General features: G+C 43.3%; 1 protein-coding gene across 3 annotated transcripts in view; it reads left to right on the plus strand.

Moving 5' to 3' along the window:
- The first annotated feature begins 980 nt into the window (after nucleotides 1–980).
- LCA5L (lebercilin LCA5 like) overlaps nucleotides 981–27,705 on the plus strand; it is a 98,524-nt gene continuing 71,799 nt past the window's right edge. Inside the window, exons 1-3 of one of the 3 annotated variants that reach the window (XM_075593728.1) lie at nucleotides 991–1,068; nucleotides 10,085–10,176; nucleotides 23,627–24,141. In XM_075593728.1, the coding sequence (XP_075449843.1) occupies nucleotides 23,733–24,141 (409 nt within the window). In that variant the 5' untranslated portion in view covers nucleotides 991–1,068; nucleotides 10,085–10,176; nucleotides 23,627–23,732. Of the gene's footprint in view, nucleotides 1,069–10,084; nucleotides 10,177–23,626; nucleotides 24,142–27,705 lie in introns of all 3 variants that reach the window. The other 2 variants (XM_075593727.1, XM_075593729.1) reach the window with 2 other exon arrangements.

Raw genomic sequence — 27,705 nt, forward strand, 5'->3', positions numbered from 1 at the left:
CAGAGGGAGAGCGAGCGGAAGCAGAGAGCGAGCGGATGCAGAGAGCGCGAGCTGAAGCAGAGAGAAAGCGAGAGAGCTTAAGCAGAGTGCGAGCTGAAGCAGAGAGCGAGAGAGCTGAAGCAGAGAGAAAGAGAGAGAGATGAATCAGAGAGAGAGAGCTGAAGCAGAGAGAGCTGAGCTGGGGGGAAAAAGCTGGGCTTGGGAGAAAGCTGGGCTTGGGGGGAGAGCTGAGCTGAGGGAGATAGAGCTGAGCTGGGGAGGGGATAGAGCTGAGCTGGAGAGGGGGGAGGGAGCTGGTCTGAGGGGGAGAGAACTGGGGGGGAGAGTGATAGAGCTGAGCTGGGGGGGGGAGTAGAGCTGAGCTGGGGGGGGGTAGACAGCAGAGCTGAGGGGGAGCTGAGCTGATGGGCGGGGTACCTGATGATGATGAGGAGGGATGATGAGAGAGAGGATCAGGGAGAGGATGGGGAGGGAGAAAAAAATTACAGCCAGTATTACTATTAATGTCTAGCAACACCACTGGGTGCGAGGTAACATAACGACCTTCATACTGTACATGGAACACACATTTCATCAAGCTTTGCACTACTTTTTAAATCTAAAATGCAAAACACCGAAAACGCCAAATGTGATCTTATTACATAGTATAGCCATGTTTGTATGTAATTAATCATCATCAATCATGTTATCTGTAATGAAAAATAATTCACATCTTAAAATACTGTGAACTGATAAAAGGGTTTTAATAAACAAAAGTAAGATACTGTAAGATCACTGCCTGAACAGTAAAAATATGTAACCCAATGACATTTTAGACGCTCCCTCTGGGGGGGAGTGTGAGATGCATTGAACAGGTTACATGTTCCAGCTCGTGTCCACAAGATGGAGTCATCGCTCAAGGAACTACATGTCCCAGCATGCACAGCTTTGGTTCCTACACAGTATTTCCATAGCAACAAGCAAAACATTTTTTTTTTCTCTCTCTCTCTCTTCATTTTAAACAAAGCATCTGTTGGCGATCCCCAGAGGCAATAGGACAGAGCACAGGGGATCCTGTACTTAGACATGGTGAGCAGTACTGCTACTTAAAAACCAGGAGGAACTACTGTGTGAAGAATAACAAACACAGGGAGGAAAGCCTGTGTCATTAATCCCTCCTAGTGTACTAATGCCAGGGACATGGTAAAGGGGGTCACATCTGGGTGATTGGTTCCTCCTCCCCCCCCCCCACCTATAAGTATTTGTAGATTATTATTTAAAGTTATTTTGTAAACATGGTGATTGGTGAGCTGACATTTCGCAGGGGTTAGATCCCCCCCCCCTTCATCGCATGTGTTCAGCAAGAGTTCACACAGTTAAAGCCCCCCCCCCTTATCATTGTTGGCAGAGACAGGGTGGGCTAAGGCTGCGCTTATGGCGACTGCGACGTCGCTTCAAAACAAATGCATTGCCGCCGTCGCCGCGTGCGCTTATAGGAAGCGCAACGCGACGGAGCGACGGCTGGGTCGCGATCGCTGGAAGTCATCTCAATTTGATTTTTCCAGCGACCGCAGCCTGACGTCACCGGCACTATAAGCGCAGCCTAAGGCTGCGTCCATAGGACTGCAGCCGTGCGGAGGCGCGCGAAGGCTGAGGGAAAGCGGGAGTTTTCCCTGGCCTTGGTCCGCGCGCCGTCCGGGGAGGGGGGCTGTGACGTCACGGAGCTGGTTCGCCCTCATTGGGTGAACCGCTCACGTGACCGGCCCTGCACCCGTGAGCGCGAAAATCTATCTTTTGAAAAAGACCTACGCTTGCGCGAGCCCCTGCTAATACCGCTCTAATTGCGGCTGCAGGGGCTCACTGAGAAGCGTCAGCGCACCTCAGCATGGGTCAGCGCCTAAGCGCTTACCGTGGATGCAGCCATTTTCAAAGAAACAAAAGAATGGGATTACCAGATGTCATCTCCCCTGAGAAAGGACGCCGCAGTTATTAGGCTGAGATTATAGGGCGCGCGCGGTGAGAACAACATACTTCTTCCCTATGAGGCCGCTCATAGTGCGCGCGACCGTGCTAGCGATGCAGAGCGACCACACGGCAGATTTTTAAAAAGACAAATAATTTTGTCTTTTTGCGCGCCGGCCGCATCACGTGAGCAGTTTAGCCAATGAGGGCGAACCAGCCAGTGACGCCTCCGCCACGCCTCCCCAATCGCTGGAAGCTGAGTTCACCCATCGCTCGGGCGAGAGGCGCACACAACGCACGCAACGCCTTGCGCTCCATCGCGCACGCGGGTGCCCACTATAATCTCAGCCTGATTCATAAAATGACAGTTACGGATACTACCAGTTGGTGACCTACTCCAATTCTAGCACTCGTGTTATACTGACCCACAGATCTCCACACTCACCCACAGGATCTCATTGTTCCCCACACTAACTCAACAAGATCACACTCATCCCCAGACAACCTCACCCCCAGGACCTCAAAATTCCAGACTTACCCACAGATCTCCACACTCACCCACAGGATCACACGTATCCCACACTCACCCACAGGATCACACTTATCCCACACTCACCCACAGGATCACACTTATCCCACAGGACCTCACTCATCCCACACTCACCGAACAGGATCACACTCATTCATATACAAACTCACTCACCCCCAGGACCTCACATTCCACACTTACCCACAGATCTCCACACACCCACAGGACCTCACTCATCCCACACTCACCCACAGGACCTCTTTGTTGCCCACACTCACCGAACAGGATCACACTCATTCCCATACAATCTCACTCACTCTCGGGGTGGAGTCAGGGAAGGCTGCAGTGGAGGCCCGGCAGTCCAACAGACGTCCGCAGCCAGATGCCCAGGACAGGTGTCCCGGCTCTCCCCCACCCTGCCTGTGATGTCGTCTCCCAATGATGTTGCCACTTTGTATTGATATAACCCTGGTGGCCAGGTTTGTATTTTTTAAAGAAAACAACGTCAAATGTCAAAGTTAATTTTACTGTGAACCAAGGTAATGGCCGGAGGTCATTTGACCACTGAAGAGCTCTGTGCGACCCCCCCCCCCCAACCCTACCCTCCTGCACACCGACTCAGGTATGGCAGAAAAGTAATTTTATGAGTGGATGGGGGTGGCTACTTTAATAGTGAGATTATTCTCCAAATATCAAATTCAGTAAGATTTAGAGGTTCTAGACCACAAGAAATCATTTCAATGGGAAAGTACTAATTTTTTTTCACTGAAACTATTTATTATTGAATTGCTCATGCTAAAAATCAGTGAGACTGACCCCAAATCAGAGAAACTTACAGAAAATCAATGAGTCAATAGGTCTGTATTACCAACATAGAGACTACTCCTTGTTATGAAGTTTCTGTTTCAAAGTTATAACACCGCCAAAATACAGTGCCGCCAACAGGGGGGGGGGGGGGGCAGCCGGTGTTGGCGTCCCGGACCCCGTGAGTATGCGTGTCCGTTAAAAAAAGAAGAAAAAAAAACACCTGTGTGGTTGCCCCCTCCCCCCCCCCCTCCCCAGCCATCCTGCAGCCACCGGTCTAATGGCACCCCCTTCGCAGCCACCAGCCCTCCCGCAGCAAAGCCCCCCCCCCCCCTCCAGTAGCAGCCACCGCCCCCCCAATAGCTGCCACCGGCGCCCCCCCAGTTGCAGCCACTAGCGCCCCCCCCCCAGTAGCAGCCACTGGTGCCCCCCCAGTAGCAGCCACGCCCCCCCCAGTAGCAGCCACCGCCCCCCCCAGTAGCAGCCACTGGTGCCCCTCCCAGTAGCAGTCACAGGCACCCCCCACCCACCCCAGTAGCAGCCACTGGCACCCCTCCCAGTAGCACTCACCGGCGCCCCCCCCCCCCCACTAGCAGCCACCACGCCCCCCCCAGTAGCAGACATCTCCCCCCCAGTAGCAGACACCGGCCCTCCTGCCCTCCCTAAGCCACCAGCCCACCGCCCATCACTGGAAGTCAAGTCAATTTGATTTTCCCAGCGACCGCAGCACGACGTAACCATCGCCGGCACTATAAGCGCAGCCTAACATAAGGGCTACGTCAGTCCGTGTAACTCAGCAGCTACAATGTATCCTTATGTTACTAAGGTAACATTATCTATTGTTAACATTTACAGCTTCAACTGCTGGGAACATTTGCAACAAATTATCCCAAACAGGAGGTGGGCTAAAACCTGCTATAGAAATCAAAGAACTCATTGAAACTGTCATTAGGAATTGAATAAAAATAAAAAAAAAACAGTCACTATCTAATACTACAGAACTAATGTATTTAAAAAAAACATGTAAGATTTCACATGTTTTGCTGCTTTAAAGTAATTGACTTCGCACCTGCTGATCTTTTGGCATCTGAACTATATTGTGTCACATGAGAAACACTATTTTTTATCAACATTGTACATCATGATATTTTCAGTGGCAGATCTCCCCCAAACTAAGTAAATACACACCTCACACTTCCACTTTGAAATATTGTTTCTCGGAGAGAAATACAATGTTATATGAATTGTGGGATTTATTTTATTGCCCCAACATAAAAATTATTAATAGATGGTCTATTTATTTATGTAAAGGTATCACCTGCAAGTAAATCTTTTCAAACATGCACTTACAGATGTAGCAAGAGAGAGAGGGGGAATCTATGGAAACGCGACTGCAGCATTAGGCTGAGTCCCCGCTGGCGCTGAGCTTGCTGAGCGGGTGGCGCTTGGCGCGGTTACTTGCATATATATATATGCAAGTTCTGGCTCACGATGCGCGCGCGCACATGCGCGGGCACACACGCTCGGCGCTTTTGTAAATTACATTTTTAAATTTTACTGCTTGCTCAGATAGCCCGCAATTGCGCCCCCCTTCTCCCGCGCGCGCGTGCGCAAGTTGCAGGATACCCGGCGCTCATGCTCTAAGCATGAGCGTGTTCAGCGCCAGCGTGGACTCAGCCTTACCCAGCAGTGGAGCTTAACGCCGCAGGGGTCCGATACAGAAGAATGGACCCGCTGTGTCTGCCCTTCCCCAGAGCCGCTGCATTTCGCTTTTTGTGCCGCGGCTTCGGGGAAGGTAAGTCTATCCACATCTGTAATTGTACTCATGAGCACACACATATATACATAGGACAAAGATTGGCCTGGTTTAATGGCTTTTGGAGTTTAAGAATCTGTTTGAAGTCCCAACGTCAGCTCCTTGTGACATTGGGCAAGGGGTGTTACTTCCCTGTGCCTCAGGCACCAAAATACCTCTTTGGGGCAGGGATTGTGTCTGTGAAATGACATGTACAACACTGCACAGGCAGACATGTGAGAAAACAGCATGTTATTTTGGATACCTATGCACACACATTAACACAAGTTTACACAAACTGACATGTATCTCGAGGGAGGAAGGATGCTCTGCATGTACTGTAAATAAACACAAAGAGGTTAAACGACAGTCTGCAATAGAAATCCCCCAGCGTCACTGCACATTTTACAGACACTCATTGATTTTCTGTGGGTCTCACTGGTTTGCAGTCAGTTTCACTGGTTCTTAGCTGAAGCAGTCTTATAGACTTAAGTTGAGTCTCACTGATAACAAACAGTATTTTTCCACCGAATTGACATTTTTTTGATCCGATACACCCACATGTAACTGAGTTTGGTAAATGAAGGTTGGCATCTCTGACTTTAATCGACACCCAGGAAAGGGAGTTGAAAGCTCTGCAGGAAATCTGATTGGAAATTGTACAAGGACTGATGCACACTGCTCTGCACACACTGACAAGTGCACATAGACTCAAACATATATTCTTTATTTAGAAATATAGATTGAGAGTTACCTCTCACTTTCAAGAACGTCCTGGACACTAAATGTTGACAACATTATAAGTTATCGTTACTGTAGGAGGGAGGTGCAGACGTACACACAAGGAGACAGATTTGGTGAAATTAAAACATGGCTTTATTCAGCCTGTCCCTTTAACAAGGCAAAGCATACAAAAAGAAACAAAATAAACAAGCACCTATCCCTGTGTAAGGGCTAACTCACTTCCCAGTCCCTCTCTACAAGACTGGGAGGAAAAGCCCCTTACCAGTCTATCACCACAAAGTCTCAAAAGGTACCCCAATGCAGGTGGCCCTTCAGGTCAGTCTCTGTTCCGGCTGGGTGTTTGATGAGGGCCAGCCTTTGGTCAGTTCCTTTGTTTGCAACACCCTGGAAGAAAGGTCTGTTCCCCTCGTTTCTTGCAATCAGCACACAGTAATCCCGAGTGCTCAATAATCTCTTTGGGTCTGTTTCAGCAGGAGGTTTAAATCTGATTACCAGGTGGAGACTGGTTAATTGTCTAGCTGCAATTAACCAGCTCCCTTACTGGTTTCTCGGATTACCGAGGCTTTGTATTGCAGCCTCATTGAGACAGGGTTGCTTCCCTGTTACGGTTACAAACATGTTTAAAGTAGGAAACAGTTGAATTCTTGAAAGAACTTACAGAAAAGGCGGCTTTGAAAATTGTTCCACAAGTGGGGTGTTTGGTGAGCGACTGAAGAGCGACCAGATTCTTTATTGAATCATAAGTAGGTTTCTGGAGGCGGATCTAAGGATATACTGTAAGTGCTATTTAGATGTAACCCCCTTGTAAGTGTATGCAGCTGAGACGAACACTATAACCTGTCTGGCTCCACTCCATGGGGTGCTCAGGATGTGACATGTTGATGGACATAGCCGCTGCCAATGACATGACAATGACTCTGGAGAGGAGTGGTTACAGGAGGGGAGTCTTTAAGAGTCCCTGGCGGAGCACGTAGGGACAGAGTTGCTGTGACCCTGAGGGATGTCGGGGTGATTCGAGGTGGATCCAGTCCATGAGTGGTATGACTCAGCGGATGCTGGGTGACCTGGTCACAGAGCGATCCAATAATTGAAGCTAGCGCTGAGCAGAGGTCTGCCTAATAGTGGGAGGCGTGAGTAGCTACCGAGTGGATCCTCATCACAGACAAGGAAAGGGTACAGAAGTCTTTGCAAAGACGCAGGCCTGATACATTATATATATATGTATATGTGGTGGACTGGATCCACCTCGAATTACCCATATATATATATATTTAAAAAAAAACATTACCATCCTTGCGTCAGGCAAAAAGAGGCAGCACTCACATCCAGAAGATAAAAAGTATATAATCAGGCATATGTAGACAGACAACCAATCCTGATTATATAATGCCTGATTATATACTTTTTATCTTCTGGATGTGAGTGCTGCCTCTTTTTGCCTGACGCAAGGATGGTAATATGTTTTATTTATTCTTTATGGGACTAGCACCACCACTATACTTCATTATATAGAGTGCCAGCTGCTTGTTTTTGTTTTTATATATATATATATATATATATATATATATATATATATATATATATATATACACATAGTGCAGAATAAATGAGTTCTTCAGTATTCGGTGATACCTTTTTTATTGGACTAACAATGTATGTCATAGGACAAGCTTTCGAGAGTTATCCTATGACATACATTGTTAGTCCAATAAAAAAGGTATCAAAGAATTCTGAAGAACTCATTTATTCTGCACTATCGCAACTGGACTAACACGGCTATTTTCTGCTTTATATATACATACATACATACATACATACATACATACATACATACACAGAACGACCTAGGCGCAAGCCGGGAGACATAAAGAAGAAAAAGCAAACATAGAGCAGCATGTATGTGCATTTGCAAAAATTGATCTGTGGTAGGTAACAAACTCACATTTTAGAAGATAAAAAAGTGCATGTCTCCACACATACTGTAAGTTGGAACTGGATTTAACATGAAAAGATTTTCTGTATATTACCACCGCAGTCTGGACACACTCGATGCCTGCAGGAATTCCCACTCCGATATCCTCTGTACTGAAGCTGTTTCAGATTTCAAGGCAAAGGATATGAGAAAACTGGGTCTCTCACCCCCATCTCGCTCGGCGTCTCCACACCGGCGTCTTAGTCCGCAACCGGCTTCTCCTCTCCGCACTCTCCACTTCCGCGTCACGTGATGTCACGGGATCTCTTCTCGCGGGATTTGGAAGCCTCAAGGAGAACCGCGTAGGGTGTGCGTTTTAAACAGGAAAGGATTAACAGTTGTCCCCCAATGAAAGCTTTGAGAGCTTCGGAAGCTTAGTGAAACTCAACCGGCAAACCCCATCCAAATCCCGCAAGAAGAGATGTAGAGTGTGTCTTTTTTCAAGTTTTTTATTGTATTTCTTTTTCTGTTTTTGATTGCCCATTGACTGCTAATGTATTAATCTGTGCCCCTTTAGGGTACAGATAAATACAGTGATAGGCAATGCATTTTTTGGCAAATGCTTGTTTTCAATTGATTGTTATTTTTTCTGTTTATTGTTTGGATTAAATTGTTTTGAATTTGGATGGCATGTTTTTAGTACATTTTAGGATTGGTTAGAGTTTTAAATTAAAGAATTGTTTTGTTGGCTAGTGGTTTTATTTATTTAATTGATTTGTTGGTTTGTGCTTTTATTTATTTAATTGATTTGTTGGCTATTGTTATTATTTCTTGAAATTGGTTAGATAGGTGTTTATTTAATTTAATTGTTATGTTTTGGAATAACATAATTGTTATTCTTTTTGCTGTTTTGGTGATAGATCATTTTTATTCATGTGAACAATTAAGCTTTTTAATTCTTGTTTTGTGGGGGTGTTTAGGTGCTTGTGTATTTATTTTATTCTTGTGTATTTTGGCCTTAATGATTTTTATTAGGTTGACCATTGAGTGCTATAGTGGCTTATCATGCCCATATTATATGGGTTTGATGAACCACTGTGCCAATCAATGGGTAGAGGGTGGGTATAGTGGGGCCGGGATGGGTGGTTAGGTCTCCCGGGTGGGTAGCGTGGGATTGGGGTTAACCCCTTAATTACTATAGTGGTTAGTAATCGCTAGGGTGATTAAGGGGTTAGGGGCCAGTAGATTGTATTTTTTTATCTACTCTTGTTGGCAACGGAGGACATGGACCTGGAGCATGCTGATGAGGACGAGTTTTATTTACTTTATTTATGCTGGCTGGCTAATGTTTGATTTTATAATGGGCAAATGAGCTATTATCCATATCTGGATAATAGTTATATTGCCCATTAATGTACTGTATGTGTTGGGGGGGGTTGTTGGGGGTAGAGGAAGTGGGTAGTAGTAGTGTTGCTGTGTTTTTGAATGTTTATTGTGGGTGGCGAGTATGGGTGAAGTTGGTATCTAGCCCTTGGTGGGTGTTTATACCTACCTGGTGCGTAGCGGGAGGGGTTAACCCCTTTATTACCTTAGCGGTATTAACCGCAAAGGTAATGAAGGGGTTAACTCCACCCACAACCCCGCTGCAAGGCCTAAACACCCAACAAGGCCCAAATACCACCTTCACCCACCCCCCTACCCACAATAAACATGGCACTGGTAGTTAACCCCTTCATTGCCTTAGCAGTCAGCCGCTAAGGTAATGAAGTTGCCTGTAAATGCATTTTTATTGCATGGGATTCATGCCGGGGGTATCTGGTGCTGATATTAGCTCCGGAGACTCACGGCATCAATTCAATGCAGGAAAAAAGCATTTTTTCCCCCTAACTCCTCTCTCGCTGCCTTCTCTGCAGGTTCTCCCCTGCCTCACCCCAACTTTTCCTGGCGTGGGGATTTTTGGAGAAACTCGCCATTCTAGAGCTGCGATTAGCCTCGATAAACTAATCAAGGCTACTATAATTGCTCGAGTTTCAGAAACTGTCGATAAGGGGTTTATCGCCGGTCACAGAGCTATATGTTTTGGACGGCTGCAAAAATTGGCGATTCATGCCTTTATCGCCCACTTATCGAGGCTTACTGAATAGCCGTAGGCATTTTGCCCGAAAAGGCCTCGATAAGTGGCTTATCGGGGCTTATAGAATAGGCCCCTAATTGTGTCTAATATTAGCACCCCTTCATCACAGCACTATCACCAGTCACCTTGAGCATTAGTGCTTTTTTCACTTTTCTTTATTGCAACTGTACAGACATACTACTCTGTTTTGTTTTTTCTTCTTTTTGTCTCCTGGCTTGTGCCTAGGTTGTTCTGTTCTTGTATATTACCCTCTCAACACCTGTGAGGTTGAGGACCTTGTGGCTGCATCTGAGGGACAGAAAATTCAGTTTATCTTGGTGAGCACCTCACTTGTATTATAGTATATTGTTTCAATTTACGGAAATTTGTTTCTTGGTTGGGCTTCTCTCCTCTCTCCCGTGTTAGTCCAGTTGCGATAGTGCAGAATAAATGAGTACTGAAGTACTCATTACACTTATTACCAAAGGGAACGTGTAAATATCTTACATTTGCTTGATGTTCTCCCATCAATGGTGAAAAGATGGAAATAACTGATATATCTTTTTTAAAGTTTTTAATGTTTTGTAATTTATATATTTTTATTTTTTTATATATTTTTTTTATACTAATTTTTGTATATTCAATAATATATTTCCGGCTAGTAGTTATTTTTATACTCTGCAACAGTAGCGCTAATCCTATGTTAGTTCATAAAAAATATGTTGAAAAGGAAGTGCTTCGTAGTTTATGTAAAATATAAAATAGGGGTTTAAGTAGGCAGCAAATTAGCCATTGTGTCTTTTAATCAGGCCACTTGTCATTTAATGAGACAATCAGGCATGTCATATATTTGTGTGCAATTATATTTATATAAGGGTAAAAAATGTTTGCAGCAATGTACTGTACATCATGTGTTAAACAGTAGTGTAGAAGAGCAGAAATTAGAATACAATATTTATTTAGGCATATAAACTAACTGCAAGGATGCATTTATTGAGGTGATGGCCCCAAAAAAATCTGAGTTACTTGAAGCGATTTTGCCATTTTGAGCTACTACAATTCCAATGAATTTGCAAAAATTGTGCATTTGAGCCATTTTTGTCATACTGCAGAGTCGGAATGAAATTGCTTCTACAAAAGACTTACACGCACGGTTTGGACATGCGAGAATGGCTTTCAGAATACAGGGAACCTGCTTATCCGAGCAAGAAGTGCTCTTTCCGCACAGATATGCACTTCTCGCACCTACTAAAATACCCCCTAACACTAACACCAGCCTGCAGGACCACAACGAGATTCCTTCTTCAGGCACAATTTTTTCTTGCACTTTTCTTTTCTTAAACTGTGGTCACTGTGCCACCAACAGTCTTTGAAACCTACAAAAATTCACTTAAGGTAGCTCTCATCTGCAGTCTGTGCATCTACTAGCCCCAGAAAAGTCAGGTTTTTACATACAGGGCCAATGTGTCTGAAATGGATTTCAAATGTTCAAGTAAATATATCTGTGACGGGAGGGGATAATCAGGCTATACAATAACGTTTAAGCCCATCTGGTTACCCCTGGGACGGTGGGGTCCCTGGAAGCTACCTTGCACCATAAACCAGGGGCCAGGGATTATTCATGTAAAAATAAAGTGACCCCTGCTTTTCCTGTTTACATGTTTCTAGGGCAAAGGGAACGTGAAACTTCTCGTGTGTAAGTTTTATGTGGGATATTTGGGTCGAAATGCAATTATTTTGTTTGCAGGAGTTTGGGGGCCAAAGTTACTGGTAGTCCCCTAATTCTTCCCAGCGTGCAGGCACCATTTGCCGGTACGCGGGTTGAATTACACCGGACCTGCCCAGTGTCCCCCAGACTCCTATTTTTCGAGCCCAGATATTCCCTTATAGGCATAGAGTTCCCCAAGGTCCATACTTTATTAAAATATGGTTCATAATGTTTTGTGCTTTTACTATAAATGTCTATTCAGTCAGCCCAGGCATCCATATAGGTGCCAGGGAGTCTGGATAGACATCGTAGTTCAAAGAGGAGACGGGATGTTGAGAGGTGTTGCGTTGCTAAGTGGCCAGGGCAGGGCGGAGTACTGAGTCCAAAGAACAGAGACCCACTGCGGGGAGGACTCTCTGGTCTGCCAGACTCAGTGGAGCCTGCCCAATAGATGGCAATGGGTTGACTGGGGGAAGTGGCAGAATGTCGGCGCTTTTCCCATTGGTCAATTTGTATGTCCCGCCCACAGGGCATCCCGAGCCGGCTTGGCACGCCCCCTCCTCTGACATCAGCCAAAGGACGAGCCCCTATACCTATTGGCTGGTGGAGAGGAATTCCCACGCTCTGGTTGCTCTTCCTACTTCCATGCTGAACATAGAACAGCAGAAGGTATGTAAGGAGAAGCCCCAGTCAGAGAACTGGACGATCTTGTGTCTTCGGCTGGTGATGCAAAGGCAGGCTTTTCAAAGTTGCTCTGTTGCGAATAGCAGAGCAACCGGCTTCATTTTTGGGCTAAGAAAGCCTACCTAGCTGAGGCGAGGTCCAAGTTCTTATTTTAGAACGTAGAGGCAGCGGCTAAGATTTTTAGCCGGAAAGAGGACCAGGAAGCCCTGGTGGATTTCCCAATCAGGGTAAGCCTTCTGAAGCATGCGCCCCGCACCTATTTTAGCCCAGATTTCACCCCCAGTGCCCCAGTAAGTGTGTATTTTACCTGTATCTTTGTATTTCACTGTGTGTACGCGGGTTTAACCGAATAAACCTAATTTTATTCCACTACTGTGTTTTGCCTAGTGAATGATCCCGGTATAAAAGTGTTAAAAGTCCCGGTCTCCCGTGACAATATCAATAGATGGAAGCCAGATGTGTTGGTCCTCAAGATGATTAATAACATTTATGTGGTCCGGACCGCTATATACAAAAATTTCACAAAGATCCCCGCAGCATCTAGAGGAAAGAAGAGTGACAGCTCAGTCGCAGGGCCTAACCAATCTGTCAAAGTTTCCAGAGGAAAGAAGCTGCTCCTCCACTGTAGTCTAAGCCTACCCTCCAAAATGTGCTGGGTTGCCACGACAAGCCGGTATGTTTGCTATAGCAACCCATCACAGCCTTCCAGCTCCCAGGCATTAACCATTGCAAACCTTCCGCTACAGCTGGCTCATGGTGAATGCTAGTTTGGGGCTTTGGAACTGCATGTAAATGTGCATATGTTCGATGTGACATCTAGCTTCTCTGATTTAGGCCTTAAGAGTCTAATTTGGAAATCCAAAACTTTCAAAGCAAGCATTTTTTTTTTTGTTTGAGGGGAATTAGGAGTTCTTGACAATCTGAGGGACAATGAAATAGTGACTCCAAATGTACAGAGACTGTGGGTGACTTATACATTCGCAAATGTCGCCATTCTATAACAAATATTTCTGAAAAGAACGATGTTATTTTACATCCATAACATAATAAAATCTAACAACATTTTAAAGATTTTAATGTAAACATTTTCTTTTATAATATGGTAGGGCCCCAACCTTGTTAGACAATGTCATACATTAAGACCCAGACATAAAGGTTTTTTTTGCAGCCAGAAGTCTTTTGATTTATAGACCCCGTTGGGGGCATTCATTAAGCTTGCTTAACCCTTTGAGCAGGGGAGCGCAAACTGAGGGGCACGGGATTTTCATGGGGAGGCTCGGCGGTTGCTGAGGCCCCACGCTCTTCCCCAAGGCATTTAAATTAAATGTCGGGGGTGGCGTGAGGCCTCTGTAACTTCTCTTACCTGCTCTCAGCCGTCTCTTCTGCGACGCGTCGCCATGACAATGCGGCATCAAATGACGCCGCGGGGTCAAAGGCAACGTGTCACATGACGTTATATGATGCCGCGAAGCCCAAGAGCAGGTAAGGAAGGGGGCACAGGCAACGTGTCACATGACGTCATATGACGCCGTGAAGCCCAAGAGCAGGTAAGGAAGGGGGCACAGGCAGGGGAGGAGCGCAGCCAGGGTGGGCGCAAACTGAAAAGTTTGCGCACCCCTGCCTTTGAGTTCCGTGAGGCTGTGGCACCAGAGCCAGTTTGATGGCAGTGATGTCGGTGCCACTACACCGAGCCTGTGCTTACAGAGGCACCACCCTTTCCCCAACATTTAAACTAATTGCCGGGGGGAGAGTGCGGGGCCTCTGTAAGTGCCTCTCACCTTCTCGCCTCCTGCAATCATGTGACGACGTGTCACCATGACCACACAACGTAGCAGATGGGGATGATGCACTCTGGAGAAGTTAAAGGGCCTCGCAAAACCCCCACTGCACCAAGCCCCACAAAACTCCCAGTCAGCACTACGTGGCAGCATAGTGCCACAGCCCCCTCCATGGCATACGGTCACCTGACCACTTCTCCGAAACGATGACATGTTCGCTCCATCACTGGTGATGGAACGGAAGCGGAGGAGTCATCCGCCTTTCATACCTCTTCCTGTACGACAGAGTGCAGAACGCCATCTCGCCTACAAAATAACATTACGATGTGGCTTCCACGTCATGGGACTCTGGAGAGCAAATACCATAGCTAAATCCTGCGGCAGCCAAAGGGTTAAATCAGGGAACATAACGTTCCCAAAAGCAGGAAAGTATATAAATTAAAATCTTATTTACTGCACTAAACTAATTATATGCAAAAATAACAGCTGTAATCAAGCTCTCAGCACAGACTTAACATCCTGTTATTGATGCATTACCTTTGTGTTAACATGCTTTAACTTAAATAAGTGTCGTTATGGAAGCCTTGACGTTACTCTATTCCGCCCCTAAGAGAGAAGGCTTTTTGTGAAGTGGAGAGAGAGAGGAAACGAGAGGGAAATAATGCCAGAAATAACACTATTTAGTCAAATTATAGCGTTACACCCATCCAGACATTGGGAAAGCCCTATTATAGGGTCTGGATGTGAGTAACGTTTAGTTTAGGTATAAGTGAAATGATATTATGTTAAATCCTCACTTTAAAGGATATTCCATTATTTAATAATGCCTCATTTATATATAATTTGCATCTCATTGTCAGTACTTTAGGTTTTAGTTATCGCTATGCTCTTTACAGGAGAAAATGTGTTATTGTCCTTAGTGAATACAGCGTTACCATTACTGTGACATTAACTTAGGTTAATGTGACCTTAGGTGTCCTAATAGAGTTTAGTTTATACAGGTCCATGTGTGTAAAGCCAGTCCCAAAGGCACACGTTTTTTTTTTTAATTTAATTTTCCTAAATTATAAAGGTTTATGGGGCTAAGGGTTTTAATGTTTTATAATTGCAATACTGCCAGCACCTTTTCTTTCATGACATCTGGTGCTGTTTTGTCATTAGTATTACAGTTTTGCAGCCAACATAACCCCCAATGTCCACATGAGCAGGCAATAGAAAATAGGAGGGGTTTATAGTAAGCAGGGTGCACCTTTCACTATTAAGATTATGCTACTTAGGGCTCTATTCAATAGGCTCGTAAAAAAAAAACAGATTTGTCAGTGCAAAAAAAAAAATGATTGCTGCTTTCCCCCAGATAGATGTTTATAGTTTTAGCCTAATTCAATAACAAATTAGTTATCTTTAATATTCGGAGGGAAAAAACAGGCACTTTGCATACAGAAAGAAACAAATGCAGCATGGATATGAACGAGGGATGGAAAAAAAAACGTGATAAAACCAGCGATTTAACCTTTTCAGTACCAGGAGTCCGGATACGTTTTGATTGGGCTGGCGCTTTGTCCCAATCTTCCCCGACAAAACAAGCATTTGTCCATGACGAACCTGGTACGTCAATAAGGCACTGAAAAGGTTAAACAAGTGATACAGTGTGGGATAAAACCAGTGATATTTACCCATTTTGTTGCGGCTGATCTAAAATAAGTAATGCACACTTCCATTTACTCCATCCCTTTCTCTCCTGTTCAGTTGGTGTCTTCCATGCAGCGTTCTCAATCACTTAGTCTCTCTCACATTCTCTCTATAATAATAGCATGTTCTTATATAGTATAGATTTACGTAGCACTTTACAGAGACATTTTGCAGACACAGGTCCCTGCCCCGTGGAGCTTACAATCTATTTTTTTGGTGCCTGAGACACAGGGAGATAAAGTGACTTGCCCAAGGTCACAAGGAGCCGACACTGGGAATTGAACCAGGCTCCCCTGCTTCAAACTCAGTACCAGTCTTTACTCACTGAGCCACTCCTTCTCCCACTCTCACATTCTCTCTCATTCTTCTCTCTCTCACATTCTCTTATTCTGACATGCAATTTGCGCACAGAACTAAATGGCTCGATTTCTATATATATATATATATATATATATATATATATATATATATATATATATATATATATATATATATTTTGGTGGAACAGCATTGTGGGATTTTCCAAACCTTTACATATGCACTTTATAGATTTTCCTTAATGTAACCCTTTTTTCATACCCCACCCCCCCCCCCCCTAAGTGAGATTGGGGTATATGCTCCTTTCTGGTTACTGCTTAGGTGTTTGGGCTGTAACCTGTTGGGGAACAGGAGGGCTGAGGGCTCCATGGTGGTGTGGGGAGAGCCATTACAGGGACAGGAGGGACAGGTACCTTGATCTCCATCGGTGCAACGCCTCCAGCCAGCAAGGATCCCCTGTAGATATTCAGGGGATGACCCCCACTGACACTACTTCATTCTCAGAGACAACAGGACCACACACAGCATGTCTTTTCTGGGTGGCTTTATTGCAGGCAAGTATACAGCATATCACACAAGCTTCTTCTTAACTGCATATTCCCTTCTCAGGATTTTCTGCCATCCTTTTCAGAGCCCTGACACAGGCCTAAGTCTCCCCCTTCCCATCCCTTCATGTCTCCCCCTTCCCATCCCTTCATGGGTGGGAGAGTATCCCTTTTCTTCTTCTCCATTACTCCATGCTTGGGATCTCTTTCACTGCTCATAACAGCATAATTCCCCTCCCTCCCTGCCCCTCTTGGGTGGGAGGGAAAAAACTATTTTCTTTCCTTCTCAGCTCACTCTCTAACTCTCAACTGAACTGAACTAACTGACAATTTGGGAGGATGTCCCAATTTGAATATCTTTGGGGAGTGTCTCTGACTCATAGCAAGCCAGAGCCGGATACAGATTGGCTCACACAAATCAGGGGGCGTTCCAACCAATATCCACCCCTCAGATTGACTTCCTCAGAAGTTGCTAAGCCTGCCCTTGAATACTGATACATTATTCAAGGCTGAAATACACATACAGGCCTAAGGAAGGAATTAACCTTTCCACTGCCTGCACTAACAGGATTAACAGAGGAAAGGCCCAGGGAATAGAAGTAACAGCTGGAAGGCTATGTTACACTTATTATTATTTTTTAAGCAGATTCGCGGGTCTTTTCAGTGGTTTATTACTTCTTTGAGTTGCCTCTCAGCTTTTTTGGCTTCTTTCATTTCGCTTTTACCATCCTGATTTGTCGATTTACATGTGAAAAAGAAATGAAAATAAGTGTGCTACTAGTGAATATAAAAATGCCCTGTCATCACAAATATGTGTGACATATGACAGAAGTGTGTCAAACCCCACATACACCAAATAATTGTGAATGAGCAATATGGTGATAACGTTGCATAAAACAAAATATATAAATATATATAAGTGTACAAAACCTTGTGAGGAAAAAAGAAGAGAGCGTCTGCAGCTGTACACGTAGGGTGGCTCAGCACCCCACAGGCACTAAAAGAGAAAATACAAAAAAGCACAGCGCACGACGGTCATAGTGTAGTAAACTTTTAGGAAAATGAATGTAAAAAATGGTAAGTATTAGGCGTTCATCAAAAAGAGGAAATCAGAGCATATCATATGACAATACATATGTTGCCAACGCTGTAACAGGACCAATCAGGAAAGGGGGGTCCTCTCTCGTCACACAACGGGGGTAGTCCGCAGATGTCCTTTAGTCCCAGGTAGGTGGCACCACAGCAAGGGGCACTAAAAGTCCTCCAGGAGACGGCGTAGACAAAGGATTGGACAAGCCACACAGGCGGTGCGAGCAGAGTTCCCAAAATGGAGATGGTAAGGGCCTATGTATGGCAGTGAACCCGAACTGCTTACCGGGAGACCACAGTCCAATTAACAATGACTCACTACCAGCGTGAGGTTGCAGGTGTGGATAACCGGGCGGCAGGTTCAACAGCGGAGGTGAAGTCGTCGACAATCAAACTTCTTTCCGTGTGCGCATCAGCGGCGTGCGTCGCCCGTAGTGACGTCACCAAAAACGGAAGAAAAAAAGTAACATATGCGGCAACAGACACAGCGAGAACAGTTAAAACAGTAATAATCTAGTGCGTTTCGTAGCAAAATACAAGCCACTTCATCAGAGATGAAAGCTGTTAACATGCAGCAAGCTTACGCCTATAGGGAACCATGTTAATGGTTTTGAAGCAAAAGGTGGCACTGTGTGCTCATTTGCATGTCATTTCCTAGAATCCCTTGCTGCAGTGGAAGTGCTGTGTGCTAATGGTGAAAGGTGGGGTTGCAGACCTGTCTAAGACATGCAAATGAGCATACAGTTATATGCTTTACTGTGGAGGGTTTTTGTCACTTTTTTTACTCACCATAACTTAACTAAGTGTATGTATATGTGTATATGTGTATATATATATATATATACGGAAATAGCTGTGTTAGTCCCGCTGCGATAGTGCAGAATAAATGAGTACTTCAGTATTAGGTGATACCTTTTTTATTTGGACTACCAATTTATGTCATAGGACAAGCTTTCGAGAGTTTTCCTCTCTTCCTCATGTCTGCAATACAGTAGCATCCCAAATCCTCTAAAGTCTGTTAAGGTTAACATTACCTTATTTAAGTTACATCTAACCTTGGAGTTACTCACATCCAGACCTTGAAATAGGGTTTGGTTTGATTAAACTAGCATAGCCTTATCTCCCTGTTTTATTTCCCTATCGTTTCTCAACTTGAGCTAAAGACTTATTTCAGGGTCTGGAGAGGAGTAGCACTAACATGTACTTTACCTAACGTCACAGTATTGGAAAATAACACGACGTTATGTTACAATAACATAATAAATGTCAATTTCAGTCTATGGTAATGATAGTTTGGCTGTTGTTTTTGCATATAATTATTACGTTATGAGCCCTGGTTGAAGGGAGCTTTGAGGATCTTGTCCCTAGAGTGCTAACAGTGTTCTTAAGGCCTGTGACATAGTGATTTAATCAGTGTGGAGGCGCGCTGAGGCTCAGGGAAAGCGGTGCTTTCCCTGGCCTTACACAGCGCGCCGTCTGTGGGAGTGTCGGGGGCGGGTCTGGGGGCGGGCCAGTGACGTCACGGAGCTGGTTCGCCCTCATTGGGCGAACCGCTCACGTGACCAGCCCTGCGCTCCGGCGAGCGCCAAATTTGAAAACTTCTTGAGACACACGCTTCCCCAAGCGTGCGGATGCGTGCGCGAGCCCCTGCTAAAGCCGCTCTCATTGCGACTGCAGGGGCTCAGTGCCGAGTGTGAGCGCGGCTCAGCATGGCTCAGCCTTGCTCACACCACTATGTCCCAGGCCTAATGGAAGTCTAGGACTTCCAAGTTCTGTTCTGTTCCAGGCAACAAGCAGAAGAGGACACTGGGTTTCACTGTTTTTAACATAGTACAAACATAGAACTCCTTAATTTTTAGCATTTTTTTTTTCATTGGAATTGTTGTTAATAAGCTTTGTAAATTCATTAGGAAAATTGATTTTTACATGGTTGAGCAGGGCATTTACAATTCGAATTCACCCCATTGTCAAATGCCATAAAATGATTAAACTGCAGAGGAGGATTTTGGGTAATGTCATGTGTGACGGTAACTTTGTGACAGGCTATTAATAATACACACCAAAAATATAACTGGGTTGAACTGGACGAGGCTTAGATATGATAAAATATAATTTATTCCTTAAAAAAGGTGAACACAACAAGATAGTACAAATAACAACAAAATATAACACTTACTTCAGATGGAATGATGAAACAGTCATAATTCTGGACTGGCAGTTCATACAGCCATCTTCAAAAATCACCAAGACACGAAAGACAATTGAGTAAGGGCTGATCCTGGTTTAAATACCATTTCAGCTCTTTACTCTAAACCCTAGGCGCCAAGTTGGCTAGAAAAATCTCTTTGAAGTAGATTGTAAGTGTAAAGGATGACACTCCCAAACCACTCAACTCCCTTTGTTCCCGGCCCTAGTATAAACAATCAGAGCAGTTAACTTTTGATCACTTTTAATCACAGGGCTATGCTAATTCTTCAGGATGCCCTTCCTGCCCTATTTAGCATAGCAGATGGAGTCTGCATTTTCAGAGCAGATCCAAAATCCCATATATCCTTTAATATTTTCACATATTAATAAGTTCTGTTCTGATGGGTCCAGTGGGTCGACAGTGACCCTACATATTGGCCAAATTTCAACTCTCTGCGACCTCCAGAACCGGAGATACAGAAATGCACTTTAACACATTTTTAAAATACAGGATTCTTCCCTTTAAAAAATGAATCTCTGTTTTTCACTCTTTCCCCATTGAAATCAATGGGGTCCGCCGCCATAGCGTTGAATGGCGGGCTCCGCCGTTGCCGTCACTGGGGTTTCCCGCCATAGGCTTTCAATGGAGAAACCGCCGCCATTGAAGCCTATGGGAAAATCCAACAAACTTTACATTCGTCCATACTCCGTCTGGTTGTTCGGAGAGGGCTGGGAAGGGTCATACATTAAAGCCGGAACCTTGGCTACATGCCACCCAAATCCCATCCCTCTGGTCATTCCAGAACCGGAGATATGGACTTACATTTTTCATCATTTTACACTTAGTCGTTTTTACGGGGGTCTCTCATTCCTGGACCCGGTGTGGATCGTGTGTGGGGGTTCCTAGGAGCTAGGGGCAAAAAGAACTTTATTCCCAGGGGCCCTAGAACCTAAGATTCCCACGCCAATTGTCTTTGAACTTGACCGAAGTGATTAAACTCTTTTCAAAGACATTGTATCCGCTTTTGCGGTCTGCGGTTTGGATGGCTGCCAACCTGTTCCTCGAGGCCGGCGTTGAGGAATCTCCATTGAAGTCAATGAGCCCATTGACTTACAATGGGAAACCGCCGCTCCTCCTCTCGGACGCCACCTGCTGATCGTCGCTGGAAAACAGGTCCAAAACCGCTACTTCTGCCATTAGAACGCATGGAGTCGCAATGGCGGCCTGTGGAAGGCTGCAAAATGGAGCCTGAAAAGGCGGGAAAAGGGAACAAAGGGCTATAATCACTAAATTAACATTAACCCCTTCCCTTCCGCATCAACCCTAGTGTATGTGTGAGTGCAAACACCAGGATGAGACATTACATTTACACGGGAATAAATATTTGGATACTGAAGCAAGGTAAAAACACATTACTGGACCTCAGTCCAGTTAACCCCTTGCTTCCCAAGTGAGAGTAGGGGTGGCCAAATGGGGTGTAACCCCTTTAATCCCAGGCCAAACCCCCTCTATCATGACAGCATGCAAATAAGAACACTGGGCATGTCTCTTTTAAGTGCCTGTCCACTTTTATACAGACGCCCTAGAGCTTGTGTCTGCTGATTTAGACAGCTTTTACAGCAAAATCTGAAACATGCAAGTGCAGAATCAGAGAGCCTAGGTAAAGACATCATTTTGTACTCATCAGTTAATTATTTTTTATTATTGTTGTTTTTAGTTATTAATTCATCATTGTTAACCTTGTAGTGGTTGTACATCAGCCTACAGTAGAATGGTCGATGCATAGAATCCTTGCCTATGGTTTAATCATTGTACAGTATGTGTGCCAGTAAAATAATACAGCTAGTTTCGAGAACTGTAAAGGACATGCAGATGCACTCATGTACTATTTAGATGTTACTCATTATAGTGCAAGATTGCGGATGGGGCATTACTGCACGGAAATTCCTATTCAAATCTTTGCTGCATCTTTTATAGTGGAGGATTGTCTGTCATTATTTAGCTCACCAAAACTCGAACCTACTGTATCAGGCACATATCTAAATTGGATTTTTATAATAACATCGCAATATATAATGCTTATGGTTTTTATTTATGAACTGCACTTAGCATTCATCAGTTTTACTACCCTGGCCGATAAAACAATACAGTTTGGCAATGCTTTCCATCAGAACATAGTAAATCGAACATTACTCTTATTCATATATATATATATGAATAAGAGTTTTTAAACATGTACCGTACCATTCTTTAAAAAAAAAAAATATATATATATTTTATTTATTTTTTAAGAATGGTACCGTACATGTTTAAAAACAACTTTAAATCTAAGCTGGGTTGATACATTTTAGATTAATATATGAAGTGGTGAGGTTGGATCTTTAGACGTAATCTTCATTTGTCACGTGGTAAGAATAAGCGCTAAAACTTGTACTTATTTACGTATTATACTGTCCAATATAAATATAGACCTATCACGCCAATAGTTAGAAGTAAGAGAACAATAGAAACTGGAATAACTGTTTTAAGTGTATTAAAGTTATTAAAATACATGTTATGTCATGTAAAGGATTTTAAAGAAAGCACTGCATTATTATCATTTAGAGGAAAATAGACGTTACTTTAACCAAGATTTATATAATGATATATTCTGAACAGCAGTTTGAAAACAGCGTTGTCTCCTGTTTTCTTCAATGTTCAGTACGTTATCAAATATTTTTTTTTTAAACGTTGCAAATATGTAGACGGGCTGTTAAAAGCTATATATATATATATATATATATATATATATATATATATATATATATAAACTTTAGATATAACAAATACATTTTAGCAAATTTACTCCTCAATTCCTAGAACCGTGCAATTCATCAGTGGAAGAAGATGGAATTATTTATTTATTTATAAAATATTTTACCAGGAAGTAATACATTGAGAGTTACCTCTCGTTTTCAAGTATGTCCTGGGCACAGAGTTAAGACAAATAATACATGTTTACAAATACAGTTACATAAATGAACACATTATTATTATTATACATTATATACAAGACATTTCATGCACAGTTAAAGATAATATATATTATGGGCATATGAAACAGTTGCAGACCAGATTAAAATGTGTGACAGCCTTAGATTTGAAAGAACTTAAACTGGTGGTGGCTGTGAGAATTTCTGGTAGGTTGTTCCAGTTTTGGGGTGCACGGTAAGAGAAGAAGGAGCGGCCGGATACTTTGTTGAGCCTTGGGACCATGAACAGTCTTTTGGAGTCTGATCTCAGGTGATAGGAATTAATGACTGCCCATTACCTGAATAAACTGGAAGGATGCACTGGCTGCAAATATGAACAATATGAACAATAGGTGCTAAAAATGACTTTTCCATCCAGCAGTTTAGTACAGCAATATAACCCCTCCTTTGCTAAAAGGGTATCATTCATTGATGACAGATTTTGATCATTGGTGATACATTACTTGACACAGGAAACATGGGTTATCATAGTGTAACTATTGTATTTGTGTTTATTCATATCTATTAAGGACATTTATCCCTGGATTAGAGAGGTTACGAGAGCATTTGCGGTTAGTGTTAGGAGCTGTAAAGAGGATATACCTTGGTGTGGTTACAGGCATAAAGATACTTTGGCCAAAGAATTTGACTGGATGTCCCTTAATTATGAGAAGAAAGACAGATAAAGTATTTAACTATATAATTTGTCATATTAGATGTTGCACTGGAGCTTTTTGTCTTTTGTTGTATTCATGGACCATCATTTCTATTTGCACAGGCTATAAGACAGTGAGAACATGGCCTTGAAGCAGAATTAATACTGCAGAATATTTAAAACAGTTTTAAAATTAGGATAACCAGCAACAAAGAGGAAGCGCCTTTTAATGAAAACTGGACTTAACGTGTGGTACAGTAGCTTGAATTTTACAATAATAATGTCCACCGCACCAAAGTGGAAGATGGACATTGATTGCGTAGGTGGAAAGGGTGACAGTAACTCAGCCCATTGCACAACTGTCAACGAAATCTTGGAAAGATCTCAGCTGAGCAGTAATAGTAACATCAGCAGAAGAAGTAGCAGCAGCAGTAAGAGTGAATGCAAAACTCCGGATTCCAGTAGTTATGACAGTCGGAGCAGCAGATCAGGAAGCGAACATTCTGAAAAATCTCCAAACTGGAGCATTCGGGATAAAACAGAATCACCCACGAGAGACGGTTCCATAAAACAGGCAGATACCAAAGGAGAGGGAAAAGGGGCTAATAAGAAGGTCTATCACCGTTTTTCAACAAATGGTGAGAAAATGTTAATTAAACAAACGTGTTATAGAACAATAGAAATCATTACAAGACATTGCTCTGTGCTTTATACTAATCATATCACATACTTATTTAATACATTCTAATAGCTAAATATGGTTATACTGTATCGGCTGAATGTTCTGGCTTATGTATATTCACACTTACTGTACAAAATTGATAGCACATGTTTAAACATAATAACGGCTTTAGGGAAATAGATCACTGGAGCTAAGGCTAAGAACTGTCCAGTGAAAGCTGCATAGATCTCTTTTGTACTAATAGTAGATCCCATCTCTGAAAAGTACTGCGGATTGCACAAAATCACAAATTTTTAGTGGAATCCAAGGTACTGAACCCATGTTTTGCAGGATATAGCAGATATTTCAGTGATTTTTTTTTGTTTCTTTGGATGAAACCTAAAGGACCCATATTATAATTTGTGAAAATACCCGTTATTTATTTTGTTTGAGTCAAACATATGATTTTAAAGACATACTTTTAATAAATGCATTTAATGTCAAGTATGAAAATATTCCTGCTACAAAACTAGATCAAAAGTACTGGTGCAAAAAGTGAATTGAATTGGATATTTTCTCTGTTGAACCTGAGAGGAAAATTGATATAATGCCGATTTTATATTATATGTAGATCACATATGGGACTATGTACTAAGCGTTACAATCTGCTTTTTTAACGCAAAATTGGCAAATGAACATCTCATTTTAAATTGTGCTTGCGTGTGCCTATGTACTAACCCAGCGGTGGGCAACTCTAGTCCTCAAGGGCCACCAACAGGTCAGGTTTCCAGGATATCCCAGCTTCAGCACAGGTGGCTCAGTCAATGACTTATTGAGCCACCTGTGCTGAAGCAGGGACGGATTGAGCCACCTGTGCTGAAGCAGGGACTGATTGAGCCACTGCACTATTATATTCATTTATACTAGTTATTATAAATATAAAATACACAAGTCTGTTTTCATTGAAATTGTATCTGTCAGGTATTCAACATGATGCAATTTGTCAACAAATTATATGTCATACTTTATGTATGAAATCTTCATATATACAACTCACATTATAATGAAGGTTTGTATTACTTTTTAGCACAGACATCTTGACGCACAAAAAATATAGAATCTACATTAAATCTGTGGCCTGCAAAGCTAACCAAAGCTCCATTTCTCACCAGCTGCTCCCCCACATGTTCTTCTCACCTGCATCTCCCCTACGCTTTGTCTCTTCCTCCTCCTCATTCTCTGCCTCTTTTCTCTCTCACTCTCCCTTCTTTCTTTCTCACTCTGTCCCCTTCTTCACTTTCAATCATCCTCCCACCTCTCTCCCTCTAACTCTTCTCCCCTGTCTCCACACTCTCCCTTGGGCTTCCCACTTTCTCTCTCTAACCTCTTCTTGTGGCCTTCACCAATGGACTGCAGCCAGCACCCACAAGGATGGCCACTACCTGGACCTGGTTTTCACAAAAAGCTTTTCTCTCTCTGACCATCACCTCATCTCATTTTCTCTCTCACTTCTCCCCTTCACCCCCGCCATCTATCCCTCATTTCTGCAGATACCTGAGCTCTATAAATCTATCAGCTCTTGATTTCACTTTGTGCTTCTCCCTCTCTTCTCTCTGCTCCGCTACAGACCTTGACAACCTGGTCATCAAATACAACTCTGCCGTACTCTTGAACTACATGCCCCTCTTTCCCTCTGCCGTTCTCCCCCTACTAGCCCCAGACCCTGGCTAAACTGCCACACACGCATGCTCCGCTCCTGCACCTGTTCCTCTGAACGCCTCTGGAGGAAATCTCATACTCTCGCAAACTTTCTTCACTGCAAATGCATCCTATCCTGTTTCAATTCTGCCCTCTCCCAGGCTAAACAAACCTACTTTTTTTCACTTATTAAAACACAAGTCTAATCCACGCCGACTCTTCTCTGTCTTTGACTCTCTACTCAGACCACTGTCTGTTACCTGTTTTTATTCCTCCATTACACCTCAAAACTTTTTGCGGACTATTCAAAAAAAAAAGGTGGATTCCATTTGTCAAAGCATCCCCTCTGTATCCTCACATTCTACTCCTCTTCCTAACTCTCCTCCTGCCTTCCTTTACTCTTTTTCCTCTGTCTCAGAGGAGGATGTGTCACAGTTGATCTCCTCTTCCCAAGATACCACTTGCTCTCTTGACCCCGTTCCCTCCCATCTCGTCGATCTCCTCTTCCCAAGCTACCACTTGCTCCCTTGACCCCATTCGCTCCCATCTCGTCGATCTCCTCTTCCCAAGCTACCACTTGCTCCCTTGACCCCATTCCCTCCCATCTCGTCGATCTCCTCTTCCCAAGCTACCACTTGCTCTCTTGACCCCATTCCCTCCCATCTCGTCAACCATCTCGCTCCTAAAAAAACCCATAAATGAATCAAAATATCCACACTAAATGCATATTTAAAATAGGCTTACAAACAATTAAAAAGGACCCAGGTAAAAATAATTAGAGTATTGTTACAGTGACACATGTACTGTAAAAAGAATTAGTGTTAGCAAAAATGGTGCTATAATAAAATAATAGCAGTAACCACTGCTCTAGTATAGCTATTATCATTTATCATTTTGTTTTCAACTTCTAGAGCATGGGTGGCCAACTCCAGTCCTCAAAGGCCACCAACAGGTATTAAGGATATCTCTGCTTCAGCACAGGTGTGACTGAGACACTGATTGAGCCAGAGCAGAGATAGCCTTTAAACCTGTTGGTGGCCCTTGAAGACTGGAGTTGTCCAGCTCTGTTCTAGAGTGTCAACGCTGTGCAGATCCAGTGTTATCTACGAAAAGACATACATCCAACCCATATGTAACATCCAGATCAATAGGTAGAAATGAAACCATCCAAGTATTGTAGATTGTCACAGGGATACAGACGGTCGAGGAACAATACAGACTTGGTTGCTCAGTTTCACACATTAATGCACAAATGTCTCTTTTAAATAAATATTCCCATGCACTGATCACTTGTAAATATCTTCTTGTCACATTGGGAAAAAACAAGAACAAGCAACTGCTTCCAATTCAGGGCTACATTCCCACAAGTGTGATAGGCGTGATCTTGTAATTTGAATTGCTATTCATGCATGACCACACATATTGAAATTTTATCAATCTAGCCCCAGGAATGAAAGACAGCACAGGAATTGCAAGAAAGAGGATCTCTGAACTTGAAAGCACATAGACAAGGATTCGGGTCTCTGAAACCTACAAAACTATTTACATAAAGATTGGCAGTGTTATATACACTTGCCATGGCTTTTTAAGAGACACCCAACTCTAGTAGGTTAATGTTTGAGATATTCATCCAAAAATTAGGATTAGCGCATGTTCAGCAAAGCAACCTGAAATGCAGAGATTTTAATACAAACAGACAAGTTTCCCTTGATCAGCCTAATGTATATCAGAATAAGTCAGAGTAGTAGCATAATGCAAAACCAGATGGGTGCACTAAGGGGAATAGACTACACAGAGAAAAGAAAACTCCCTCAACAAGCCCCAGAGTGGTGCACAACCAATG

This window comes from Ascaphus truei, chromosome 3 (assembly GCF_040206685.1).
Source record: "Ascaphus truei isolate aAscTru1 chromosome 3, aAscTru1.hap1, whole genome shotgun sequence".
In the NCBI taxonomy this organism is placed as follows: Eukaryota; Metazoa; Chordata; class Amphibia; order Anura; family Ascaphidae; genus Ascaphus; species Ascaphus truei.